Source organism: Leguminivora glycinivorella, chromosome 5, assembly GCF_023078275.1.
Source record: "Leguminivora glycinivorella isolate SPB_JAAS2020 chromosome 5, LegGlyc_1.1, whole genome shotgun sequence".
Lineage (NCBI taxonomy): Eukaryota > Metazoa > Arthropoda > Insecta > Lepidoptera > Tortricidae > Leguminivora > Leguminivora glycinivorella.
Genome location: NC_062975.1, coordinates 7782582 through 7796610, shown reverse-complemented (window position 1 = coordinate 7796610; position 14029 = coordinate 7782582). Strand labels below are relative to the sequence as shown.

Genomic DNA, 14029 nt, shown 5'->3' with positions numbered 1-14029 from the left:
AGATGTTTCTAAATACTCCTCACTCGATGGGGATACGACATTTCATAACAGAGTTCCTCTGACCACCTTTCTGCTCCATCATCAGATCACCTCCATGATACCAGAATATTGCATTGTCACGTGATTTACATAAGTGTGCAAAATTTCAGCTCAATCGCAAATCGGAAAGCGGGTCAAATTTAGCTTCTACGTTTTGGCCCAAACTAAGATATACTAACAAGGCAAGTTGAATAAAAGCTTGTAAAAAGGCTTCTGATATCAGATTTGTAATAAGTTTACTTGTCATAGTTGATCAACAGATGAGACAGACATATGCACTGACAATACTTCACGTGTTTCGTGAGATGTCAAATCACCTCATACAATTTACCGCTCTAAGGCAACTAAGGTAGGGTTTGTTATTGCACTTTAATTACATATTAATGATTTCTAGCCCGTAAGATACATATTTGCTTTAACAATGGATAGATATTTATGCGAGTGAGAGTGTAATTTAGATTTTTATTTATAAGGAATCAAATATTTTTAAGCTACCCGATCAGATATTTCTGCGGATAAGGACACTCCCCACATCTGCCGTCTAGCAATCGTAGCGTCGGGCCAACTGTATGGCTAAGCCGCGCCGACGCGGCGTCTTTTTCCATACAGTTGGCCCGACGCTACGCTCGCGAGACGCTAGAAAGAGAGACGATGTTTTTGCCGGTCACGGAGCATCACAAATTTTTGCCAGGAATATGTCGTCATATACTTATGGTCCCCTATAGAAAATTAGATATTTTTGCACGGCGGCCGTTCATAGTCATATATGCTGGTGATTGTTCCATGAATATTTGGTCTAGTCTAGTTGAGTGGAGAAGTACCATTCAAAACGAGCGTTAACTTTCTAAACAACAATATATTTAGGTACTTTATAATTATTATTGTTTTCAACTTACGGTTACGTATTCGTGGTATGCACAGAGTAAATCTTTAATGAAATTGAGACATTTTTTTATATATACAATTAAATTTGAACTAGAAGCACTAAACCTATACCCGCTCGCATTCCCCTTTTTTCTATTCTAAGTAAGAATCAATTAATAAGTATCTGAATATATGTATGAATAAATTACATACAACCTGTGAAGTTTGGTTGACAAAATTTGACGTAGGTGCTGTCATATATATTTTTAAAATGACGTACTGTTAATACCAGCGTAATGAAAATGTATTCCGATGAGTAAAAGAAAACATGAAACTTTTTTCAATTTAACCGAACTAGAATGAAATCATTTATACTCATTCGGTTGTGTTCGTTATTTTCTTTAATAATGTGATATATTTTTATTTATTTTTTATGCACAAGCCATGCACCTTTACACTTTAAATGAGATTGGATCTCCACCTGACATTATTGATTTACCCTATTTATTTTGAGCACAGTTTTACACTGGTATGGTTTTTCGTGTACGTACACTATTTTCTGTCAAAATATTTGTCAAATTTAAACGTCAACGCGGAGCGACCGGCGACACGTCTGCCTCCGATGAGCCGCTCAGGGCGTCTAATCGAAAGGAGAATTCTGACAGCAATGGCGAATGTATGGAAATTTTACGATAGTTTAAATTTAAGGTAAAATTTCTTTGTTGCCTTTGAGAGGAAAAATATAAAAAACCTCAAAACCTGTAGTCCATTTATCTGGCTTTTAGAATCACTTAATGTTATAACTAAAGTATTGAATTTTTTTAACAAAGTTTACTAAACGGCGACATACGTTTTTCTCATTTTAGGTCAACTTTGTGTGGGTTTAGTTATTACACCGTTAATAATTGGAGATTGTGAATAGTCAAAAGTTGTAGACACACTCTTTAAGATAATAACTACATTTATTTTATTTCATTTAATTTAGAAATGTGAGCAGCATTTGTTAAACGCCGAATGCACTATACGCATCTATCGTCTATAATAGCACAATTATCTGACTTCAGCCCTGACACACAATGATTGATATGTTTGTTTATTTGACATTATTACATAAATAAATATCGTGTAGATATAATTAAATTAATTATACATTCTTTGCATCAGTAATATTCCAAAGAACATTATGTACAAATTAGCTTTGAACGAGTAAATGAGAACAAGACCGGTATTCATTCTTAACAGTTAAACAAAACCAAGTTTTCTGCTCGATTGTACAGTGCTGCAAAAGTGCATAGCGAATTCATCAATGGATTCATTCATAATTTCTTCATGCAATTTGACAGCTCACTGTACACGGGTATTGTTATTTCATAACATGTAAAATAGTCATTTAGCAACACAAAAGGATATGTTTAAAGGCCATTCGCATTGATACAGCGAAACATTACATTATCATCTATTCTTTCAAACAACCGGCAATTTAGGCTACAAACTAACGGTACTCAATCCCCATAGCGTGACCTGCACTCATGGGGCATTCCTGGAGGATTTTACGAAATGTGAGTCTTCGAATACTTCTGAAAACGCTAAAAAAGTGATTTTGTGCCAGTTCATAACTTTATTAACAAATTGGCAGTATATTCAGGAGCTTTACGGATTTGATTCAAGTGGCTGATATACAAGACAAAAACATTTCGTAAAGGACATTCTCTTCGAATGCACTCATATACCGGGCTTGGAGAAGACCACCAACTCACACCAGATGCGTCAGTGCGTTTTCACATTATCCGATTCGATATCGGATGTCGGACCGATATACCATACACTACAGGCGCCATCTTGGATTTTTTCCATTGGAATCCTTCCGAAATCCGATATCGGATCGCATAATGTGTAAACGGCCTCAGAGTGGTTCAATTGTTTAAATGTTGACCTGTAACTATTTTTAGATTTGTATTATTTTTGACTTGTTTTATTATTTCGCGAACCGGGACGTTCATATTTATGCTGTTTGCCTATTTTTGTGCAATACGATTAAATAAATAAATAGGGTGACCTACCGATCTATCACAAGACAATGACTCATAACAAACCCGTGTCATAATAAGTCACTTATCAAGTAACTTGAGAATTTATGTTAATAGTCGTTATTTGTCATCGATAACAAGTCATATGACTGAACTATAGCCGCGGTCACTCATCATGTGACGGATCACGCGTTTGTCGATAACTTTTGTACAAACAGTGCATGAACTGATTTCTGCGGCTTCTGGCTTTCACCGACTCTTACTGAGATAACGGGGCGCCGGCCGAATCCCCCGCTTCGTGCGAATATTATCGAATTTTATTTAGATACGTGCACCTTAGCTGGGACGCTATTGCACAACACCCTGCATTTTATGATTAAGCACTGAGACTTGGCACAGGTTGTTCTTTGGGTGGCCCTGAGTAAATAAAGATCGGGAGGCATCGAGAGTCCCCCTTAATTTAGGAGGGAAGGGGGGGAGGAAGGCTGGCGCCGCCGCGCTTCCTTTGAAACCATATTTCTCTAAAACTATACAAAATAGGGCATGCGATATATCTTTTCCGGATAAATGAAGGACGAGGAATTCATTTTTGGAACAAAAAAAAATGTATTTTAGACCAAAAATACAAAAAAAATACGGGAAAATCTTAAAACGAGATTTTTTTTATACATATTATTGCACTTTTTATGAAAACCGTAATAGTTATTTTAAAATAAAAAATATTATTTAATAGCTACATTTATCTAGTTTTAGAAAATGTATAATTTGTTATAGAAATATATTATAGGACGCTCAATCTTCAGTCGATTTAATCTATTAATACTGAAATAATTAATACATACTTGATACGTGAAAAGTTAAGTAAATTATTTGTTTATTTTTTATATACACATATTATGAAATAGTTTTGTTACCATTATTTCAATAAATTATGAAAACAAAATAAATTGTTTCCTATACGTATGAATAGCTTACCTTTGAATTCATTTGGACATGATTAAATTGATTAATGATTAATTATTACCATAAAAGTATTTGAATCAGCCTATATGCAACGTGACGTCAAATTTATTTACTATGAAAGTTACGGGCCCTGGTTATCACTGAAATGGTGAGCTCCATCTTAACACTGTCTTCACTTTCCATCAGGTGTGACTAGGGTCAATCGCCGATCAGTACACAATACAAATACGGAACCCTAAAAGGGTAAGTAAAAAGATACATTTTTAACGGATCACTCACGTTACGTCAAATGTATTTTGGCTTGTTTGCCGTAATGTCTGCAATAGGTCCATCTAATCGTTTAAATGATTGTATACTTTGTCAGACACCTTCATACTTATTGTTTACATATATTATGTGTACCAATAGATATACCCATGGTAAGGTCACATGACTTATACGTCTCTAGACGGCACACAACGAGGCTTATCTGAGAGATAAAGCGAGCGTTGACACGTAAACAAAACTATTGGGGAAACCAAAAAAACATGATATCTAACCGAACTCCTTTAGCGAATCCATACTAATCCATACTAATATTATAAATGGGAAAGTGTGTGTGTCTGTTTGTTTGTCTGTCTTTCACGGCAAAACGGAGCGACGAATTGGCGTGATTTTTTTAAGTGGAGATAGTTGAAGGGATGGAGAGTGACATAGGCTACTTTTTGTCTCTTTCGAACGCGAGCGAAGCTGCGGCCTGCGCTAGTGGGAATTAGTGATGTGCAAGTTGCGAAAACTTTCCAAAAAATCTTAAATTTCTTGAAAAATTCACGAAACTTTCACTAAAAATAAAGGGAATTTAAATTTATGAAATGGAAAGTTCCCATCCATACAATTGTCCATACAAAGTATGGAAAGTTTCCGAAGTTTTCCTATGTGAAAATTTCAGAATTTTGGAAACTTTCCGTCGGCACATTAGTAGTGGGAATATAAAGGGCACGCATTTAATCAAGGTTGGTAGAAAAACGCTCGCAAATTGCAGACTTTTTTTTTCGTAATTCTTATACATAAGTACCTAGAATGGATAGCCTATTCGTGAGAACTACTAGTTTCTTGAAATATGCACATTGAACAATTAGCGCTCATTTGAACGTGTCTTAGGCAAACAGGTTCTATTCATCCTAACCAGCTTTTCCTTGAAGTTATGGTGCGAAAGTGCAACAAAAACAATGCAACCTTCAACAAGCTAAACCTTATTTCGTTTTATTAAGATAACTTTTACCATGACTGTACAAGGTTCATTATAAAATAATCAAATTCTCATCACATGACTAGATTGGCTACTGTGAACAACACAATAAAATTGCGTATAATCAAGAGCCATTTTATTCTTAAGATCATCACCTAGAGGTCAACCAGTACGTCAGTGGACGAATGCATGTATGTACTTGACTTTTAGACGGAAAATACTGAATGCATCGTTGGGTCAAAGGCGCACTGACCTTACAAGTTGAAGTTTGCATCATGTTTTAACCCTGAAATAACATAGTAAATATTAAAAGGTAAACACTAAATAATTGTAATGTGTAGGAGCACCATATCTTTATTTGAGTAAAATGTCTTAGCTTTTAGATTTTTGGGTACTGCTTGTGTTGTGAGTCGGTACTAGAGCCGACGGCAATCGCCAAAAGTTCCGGCTGGCCAAAATAAAACCTCATCTCAGAGTTTCTGAACATACGCCGTTAACAGCTCGCTCTTGCCATATGATACTCTAACCAAAATATAATAAAGAGTACTATCGTACAGTATGGCCACTCCTGGCTTCCAGCTGAAAGTACCGCCCACCCACTCTCGATTACCTCACAGTTACTGCCTGTCAAGAACGCGACCAGTCGACCTGTCATATATTATCTCACTTATACAAGCATGGTACGCATCTACCTACTCGTGCTTAGACTGAGTGCGTAGTAACGCGCCTCCTTCATATATTTGATCGCCACTGTCCGAGGTATGCTCGAACTATACTCTGTCAAACAAGTCTGTCAGTAAATAAGAACAAAGAAAACTATAGGTACTTATGCTTTTCTCTAACACCCTAAAGAAAAGGATGCATAGTTTTCTTTGTTCTTATTTACTTGTTTGACAGAGTTTATATTACCTAAATTATGTATTTAAAATTTAGTAATGTTACCTGAGAATCGGTGGTAGTGGAGCCACTAGGCACGGCCAGTAGGTTCGAGCTGTTGCCAAGTTCGAAGCGCGTTGCCAGATTTCGGAACGTGCGCCGCTGCCAGCTGCCATTACTTGATGTGCTTAGCTTGCGGCCCGATGGAGCTGGATTAAAAAACAAAAGTTAGGCCCGGTAGGAGTTACAATTGCTTATAGGTTGTTCTGTCTATGTGCTGGACTAAATGTAAATGACTAATAATAAGTATGCTATCTTAGAACGATCAGAAGCCTGTTCTACCACAGTGACATTGACACTCGACACTGAACGTGTTGTGCCCATTTGTAGATGGCTAAATATGGATCGTCAGCGTGAATACTCGACAGTGTCCCAGTAGATGTCACTTTCAATCTTAAGTCATTGTCAATAAATGTGAAAGATGGGTGTTATCTACTGGCATTAATGTGTCGAACACTGGCACTTTAACTTTCTCGGGCCACAATTGTCACCATGGTAAAACAGGTCACTAAAAACTTATTTGGATTAAAGGTTCATCAGGCTATAAAAACACAAATGGAAATAAATATGTAAACTTACTGTGAAAAGAGAACATGTCGTCCTGAGTATTGCTTCCGTCCCAAACGTCAAACATAGAGAAATAATCGTAGGTGGACCCGAAGCTGCTGTGCGGCGTTTGGTCCCCGTAAAAACCTGTAGAAAAAACATTATGTGTAATAAAAGCATCGTAGACATGCCCTATTGTATTATTTCCTTAATTATTTAACAAATATTAAAGAGAGAGAGGGGAAAAGTAATATACATCGTATGTATATTTCTAGCACTCATTAATATTTGTCAGAATTCTACTTAGCGACGAATACCTATCTAAAATCTAAAAATATCTTACCTACTTGTGTCTTATCTCTGTTAGTCGCTAACGTTTGATTATGCAAAAGTGACAGAAGCAACTAGAAGAAAATAAGTTTTTCGAAGTTCGTAGTTCATAATTACTTACAAAGATGAGATTTATGAACATGGTGCCATTCATTCCAACTTGCCAAGTGCGAAATACATAAAAATAAGGTATTTTTTAGGACAAAACAAAAAATAGGTACCTAATAACAAAAATGGCTGTGCAATGATTACATCCGTTGGCGTCTTAAGATAATTATGTTACAAAGATAACGTGTCAAGTGTTTTAAGACACCTACATTGCGTGGGGCGAATTTGCATGCACACCACGCAACCTAACCAAGATGACAATCGTTAGCAAAATAAAACTAAACGAAACAATATATATATCTACCGAACTAATTTGTAAAAGATAGATAAACAGGTGGCTCGTCTTTTCGTTTGCTGCCTATATACTTATCATGAAAAAAAACAATAGCGTTGCATAGCGTTATCTGCATACAACCTTCATCTTGGCTAGGCCCCAACTTCTACGGTAGGTAAAGTAAGCCACTCACGTGACCGACAAGTTTCGCAATGCGAGTCGCACCGTAAACGGAACCTCGTCTGGTGGGTTTACGTCACGTGGCTTCGTTTGTTTACATTCAATAGCAACACGTATCCGTAAACAACTGAACTAATATACCTATAGGTACGTCAGGATTAAGTAGATGGGCCAATTTTTTCAAAGTTGTCCACCCCACTTTTTTTGTAACATGGGTATTTTTTACACGATTAATACTCAGAATCGCGAGCTCTTTCGATCCTGATAGGAGAAAAAAAATATCCCAAGATTTCCATACATTTTTTCGAACCTTCCATTCCGTTACCACCATACAAAATGTATGAAAAAATGGTAACGGAATGGGAAAAAACCTTGGGACACTTTTTCTCCCTATTATAATTGAAAGAGCTCACGATTCTGACTGGAAACCACATAAAAAATTACAAATCCAAAAAAAAAGTGGGGTGAACAACTTTGAAAAAAATGGCCCAGATACCAGTGGCGGCTGGTGAAAATTTCTGCTAGGCAACACTGAGCAAAAAGACACCTACCTTAACATTAGGTACTTTACTAGTAATCAATTTTAGGCAAGCCGGTGGGAATCGGCTTGTATGGACCAGCTTGTATAGACAGATGTACACTGAGAGAAATTTGCATTGTGAATTTAACAAGTTCGACTTGTTGCGGTTTATCCGTTTGAATCAGCCAAACGTATGTTTAAAACAATATGTGTCAGGTTGTTTTTATAAAATCGACTTGTTGATTCAAATATATTGCCGATTCAAATGACAAGTAGCTTGTTGTTTGAACCAAAGAGCACGTAGGCGCTATTTTAACCAAAAAACTTGTTGAACGAACATGAAAACTGGTTGTATTTTCTCTCAGTGTAGTGCGAAAAGAATTTCCTTCGTAATTTTATGGAAACGTACGTATTTTTCATGCTAGTTCAGACAGTGTCACGTCTTGTACCTACTGAGACACTGAAATTGCATGACACGTTCGTACGTTTCCGTAAAACTATGAAGGAAAATCTGTTCGCACTACAGCGGTAGTCATCATATAGGAAGGAATTAGGGATGTACCGACTCGGCGATTAGTCGGCGACTAGTCGGCAAAAAAGGCCGATTAGTCGGCACTTGATAAAGTACTAGGAAAACAGCACAAAAATAAATTAGCGGATGATTTATGGTTATATTATGTACGTATTCGTTATGCCTTTGTTTGTCAAAAGAACAAATATCTGTAATTATAACAGAAATAAATGTCCTACCTAAGACTATCGGTTTCATAGGCAGGATCACTATTTATATAAAGCTAAAACATGGAAAATGTGTATAAATATTCTCATAAACCTTTGAACCTGAAAAGAACATTAAAAGCGCGAAAGAACCAAAATTGTCATTCAAACATTCTGGTGAATTTAGTCGAAAATTATGTTATGGCCGACTAGCCGAAAATTATGTTATGGCCGACTAGTCGGCCGACTAATCGGCCACCCAGGCGCCGACTAGTCGGTAGTCGGCCTAGTCGGCCAAATCACTAGTCGGTACATCCCTAGAAGGAATGCATGTAGTTTATAAAGGATATTAAGGAAGCATGAATCGAAATGTTACAGATTCAAATGTTACGCTGGGCGTTCAATATAAGAGTCGCTGGTTTGGTGTCATATTATTGTACCTAACTTAACAACCTAATGACATTTTTTTTTATAAATCGTTGACAATCAAGTACGATGACTACGATGTGGCAATGCGTGTTAGGACTCGTTAAATTTATTTGAAAATACAATCGTGCCAAGTAGGACGCAAATTTTTATTTTTTATTTTATTTATTTAGGTAATTACAAACATAAATCTCTAATTAATTTACATAGTATCGTTAAACCAATAAGGTTTGTCTCGATACCTATAAATGCTACTATGTAAGTAGTTACAGATGAACGCTGCGCACTTGTTTTTAAAACTTATCTTGATAGACCTTTCACCGTCCTTGCACAATTTAATCGAACTCGCGGCGGCGCTTTAGTTCAATGTCATAAGTTGTTATGAGCATTGGTGTTATTCACTTCAATCAGTAGGTATCAATACATCGATACCCCTAATAGACATATCCTGTGATAACAGAGATGATAAGTCGCATATAGGGTTGTAAAAAAACGGTTTTTTTTCTGGCTTGAAAAAAAAAACATGAAAAAAAACCGTGAAAAAAAACAGTTTTTTTTCTGGAGTATGTTTTTTTTCTAAACTACGAAATCTCAAAATTTGCAAAGTAGTTAATACTTTTATACGGTTTTTTAGACTTAATGTTAACTATTAAACGAATTTAATCAAATAACTTTAATTTCTGGTCTTATAAATGTAACATTTACGAAATCTGTAGTTTGTAGTTATCACTATTTACTGTTGGCAACACCACCGCCTCTCCACGCTACACGCCGCATCGGGGATTCCCCAATAAACGTTTGTATACTGAATTAAAATGTACGTTATTGTTATTGAAACACGTTACAACTCACGAAAAACCGTTATTGTCGTATTATTTTTTCATCTGAAAAAAAACCATATTTAGAAAAAAAACCAAGGTGCTCGGTTTTTTTTCATGTTTTTTTTTCATAATTCTGAAAAAAACATTTGGTTTTTATTCTATTTACAACCCTAGTCGCATAACAACAATATAGGGGGGATATAATATGAGTAATAATTTGAACTCTATTGAAATTGCATAAGACTGAAATGCATCGGTTCGGTTGTGCAATATTAGTATAGACGTGTCTAGTATCGTGCTGGTTGCGCTCTATTTGTCCAGTATGTATCTTACGTAATTAGGACATTTACTAGATGGAAGGCAAAGTAAGATCCATGTTTGCACAATTGCATTCAAGTTCTTTAAACACTTTGAACAGTTGCTTATCCCACAAAACTTTTTACAAATACATTTTTACAAGTGTCAAGCTACAGTTCTGTAATAATACAAGGGTGCGTAATACCACAAAGTAATACAAGTCACGTAGTATAGAGAATACACTGTGCCATATCCCACAAAAGCAAAACTGTAAAACACAATGCTCGCAAGTCTCGCAACTAACAACAGTAATAACACACTTAAGCGGCAATTACACTGAGTCGTTCGCCGCACGAAAACCACCGCCTGGCAGCCTCATACTTTCCATTAGGCGCGGTCAGCATTAGGTGAACGACTTGCTGTAGTTGTAGCTTAAGCCACAGATTATTAATAAGTTAAAAACTTAACAGATCCTTCACTTGCCCACAAAACGACAAATACCTACGCTTTATTTAACTAATACTAAAAAGTTACTACGTAAAACAGAAGAATAGTAGGTACGTGCCACGCAACTACCCAGGCGGGCGCGTGGTGCCCCTGGCCTCGGCGACTTGTTCATTCGAATGAACGGCTAGCGTGTAGGTACTTAACGAGCGACCGCCAGCAAGTGACGTAGGCCTGCTTAAGCTATGTTATGCACACAAATGGAAACTGTGTCATTCTCTTTTGCGATATTAATTAAAAACAAAACACGAACGTTTCGGTAAACTTGAAACGTAACTGTCTAAACAAAACATCAACACAGACATTAAAAGCGCTAATTATCATATTCTAACAATCAAGAAAAGTTATGACTTTGGGCAGTCGTTAACCACTCCCACGGTACACAGGCTAAAAATAGTTGAACAATAAAATGACTTTCCTACGCGGAAAGCATTTCTGTTTAGACTTCTGTAATAAGTACGAAATTTCACATTGCTATGACCTAATTAGCGATTTCAACGCTAAGTATACTTTCGTGTACTGACTTGTAGTGATTGCACCTACAGCACTCAATTCATATCGACGGAAAAGATCAGCAAAATTTCTTTCTGCAGCAGCACGTTGAGCCGTTGGTTTCGAACACTGCCTGAGCTCAACGGAGCTTCAATCATCTTTGCGCTCAACCCTATTTATGCACTGCGACATTTGCAGGCAAAAAAAAACACTTTAAATAAAATTGACCCATGTATAATTATGATACGAACCCGAGTCTCCCCTGTCGATGGAAAAGCTCAGCGAAACCTCTTCTTTTTGCAGCGGCACGTTGAGGGGTTTCGAACGCTCCGTGAGCTCAACAGAGCTCGGCTCAGTTTTGCGCTCAACTCTGCTTACGCGCCGCGATGTCGGCACGCAGAACACTTTGGTGCACATTAACCTAGACAAATAAAAACACTAATGTTCAGATTTAAAAAAAGTAAACATTGGTATCACTTCGTATTTATAGAATGCTATTAGAATTTGACTCAGGGACATAATAGGCTACTTGCCTCCTAGTCAAATCAGCTTCTTTTTAAGAACTGTCAAAACGAATTTGATTATTGACTATTGACTATCGGCTTGCTAATATGGAATTAACATGAAATCGAATTGAGTGACGTCACGGTCAATTCAATTACTTTATATATTTCTACCTGACTTATTAAATAGAAATTGGATTTAAAAATAACTTCTGTCCATGTTTTTCTTATAATTATCTGATGCTTTATTTCTTGCATGGTACAAAATATTTTATTTTAAGAACAGTCAAGTTCTCTATTATTTAAATATTCTTAGATACCTATACGTTTTTAGCATAGCCCCGCAAGCTTCTACAAAGTATTTATGATGTATACCTATGTATATGGTATTTCCCGCTCCGCGTCACGTCAACAACAAGATCGTTCTAGAACCCAAGTTCATAAGGTCGCGGCGATATCTGCGCAACATCAACCTATGTATACCCAATTCCTTAAAATAGATACGACATGACGGACTTACGAATTACATAAGCAAGACTAAAATTTGTATGAGAACTCCGCGTCGACTGCACGCTAACGGCCCAGCCACGACATTGGTCTAAGCGCGACAGCGGTGAGCGGCAGCCATACGTGCGAATGGAAAGGCCCATCGCTGTGACTCGCTCCAATGTATGGCCGCCGCTCACCGCTGTCGCGCTTAGACCAATGTCGTGGCTGGGCCGTAAGTGTAAGGCCGTTTTTACATTATCCGATCCGATATCGGGTGTCGGACCGACATCCTACACCCGATAAACGCTTCCGATAATGTCGGATGTCGTCCGATAAAACGCATTGTTCCAAATCAATGAAGTATGATTTTGTATCAAAAAAAATTTTTAAAAGTTTTATATTTAATAATTATAAGCACTATATTTCAAATATTTTATTGTAAAATTAAAATAACGAGCATAAAAATACTCAAGTGTGTGCAGGTAAAATAAATAATTTTACATTTAAATATATCTACTAAAACATGAAAAAATTAGTATCCGCAATTCGGACCGATGAATTACAATCTTTTTTTTTTTCAACAAAAATTCATCATTAACAGCCACTTAACAGCTGTTTAATAGACGCCATTTTTGTCACGCACACTACTACAAACGTATACCTACATTATATACGCACACATACAAATATTATCGGCCGACAGCTGGCGGGGGCTCCGGCATGCCAAAAATGGAGGAAGCGTCCTGCCGATATCGGCAGTTCGATGGTGCCTCGGACAAAAACTGTTGTAGGAAAGTGCCATCTGCATTAAATCCGCAATTTTTGCGTTTTATATCGTTTTTTAGTAATAATGATCTATCAAATACATAATAAAGACCTGGAAGCGCATAAATCTTACATTTTACATCCTTCCTACATCCGATACCGGATCGGATAATGTGAAAACGGCCTTAGGCGTGAGTGCACACTCATATTGGACGTGCACCGGGGCAGGGCGTGCGGCGTGCATGTCAAACAATGGAAGGTCATACAAGTGTCCTGAGTCGACGCTGCATAGGGTACACGCACGCTCGCCCGCCCCGCCGAACCGAACGCTCTCACGGCTCAGCCACGACATCGGTCTAAGCGCGACAGCGGTAAGCGGCGGCCATACATCGGAGCGAGACACAGCGATGGGACTTTTCATTCGCACGTATGGCTGCCGTTCACCGCTGTCGTGCTTAGACCAATGTCGTGGCTGGGCCGTCAAGCCCTATACTTATTCTGAGGTCGACTTGCAATTCCCATACAAGTTGCAGTAGGGCATAAATTAAATATAACAAGATCATACCATCCCATACATTAAAATGCGACCGCCTACGAACGCGCTTACACTCCACCACACATAGATGGCGCCACAAAAAATGCCTTGTTGCCACCGATTATTTGTAGATTGGCATTAAGTGTCAATTCCGAGCCATAAATCTATGTCAAAAGTGACACTTAACGCCATCTACAAGTATAATCGAAAGCTACAAGACATTTTTTTTGTGGCGCCATCTATGTGTGGTGGAGTGTAAGCGCGGTCTTAGACGGTCGCATTTTAATGCATGGGATGGTATGATCTTGTTATATTTAATTTATGAGTTACACCGGTCAAATCTTACATGAAAATTGGCTAAAAAAACAAAGTGTGATGTAAAGCTGGATTTTTGGTATGTTATTTGGAGTCCTTGGGGGAATGTAAGACTACATTTTGCAAGCAAAAAAAAAGTGTGCTAACTTC

The 14029-nt window shown here is 37.4% G+C and overlaps 1 protein-coding gene across 3 annotated transcripts in view; it reads right to left on the bottom strand.

Annotated features, from left to right (window-relative positions):
• LOC125226069 (folliculin-interacting protein 2-like) overlaps positions 1 to 14029 on the bottom strand; it is a 49361-nt gene that overhangs the window by 17989 nt on the left and 17343 nt on the right. For all 3 annotated transcript variants that reach the window (XM_048129905.1, XM_048129906.1, XM_048129907.1), the window contains exons 4-6: positions 11524 to 11693; positions 6637 to 6750; positions 6064 to 6206 (exon numbers count right to left, since the gene is read on the bottom strand). In XM_048129905.1, the coding sequence (XP_047985862.1) occupies positions 6064 to 6206; positions 6637 to 6750; positions 11524 to 11693 (427 nt within the window). The remainder of the gene's footprint in view (positions 1 to 6063; positions 6207 to 6636; positions 6751 to 11523; positions 11694 to 14029) is intronic.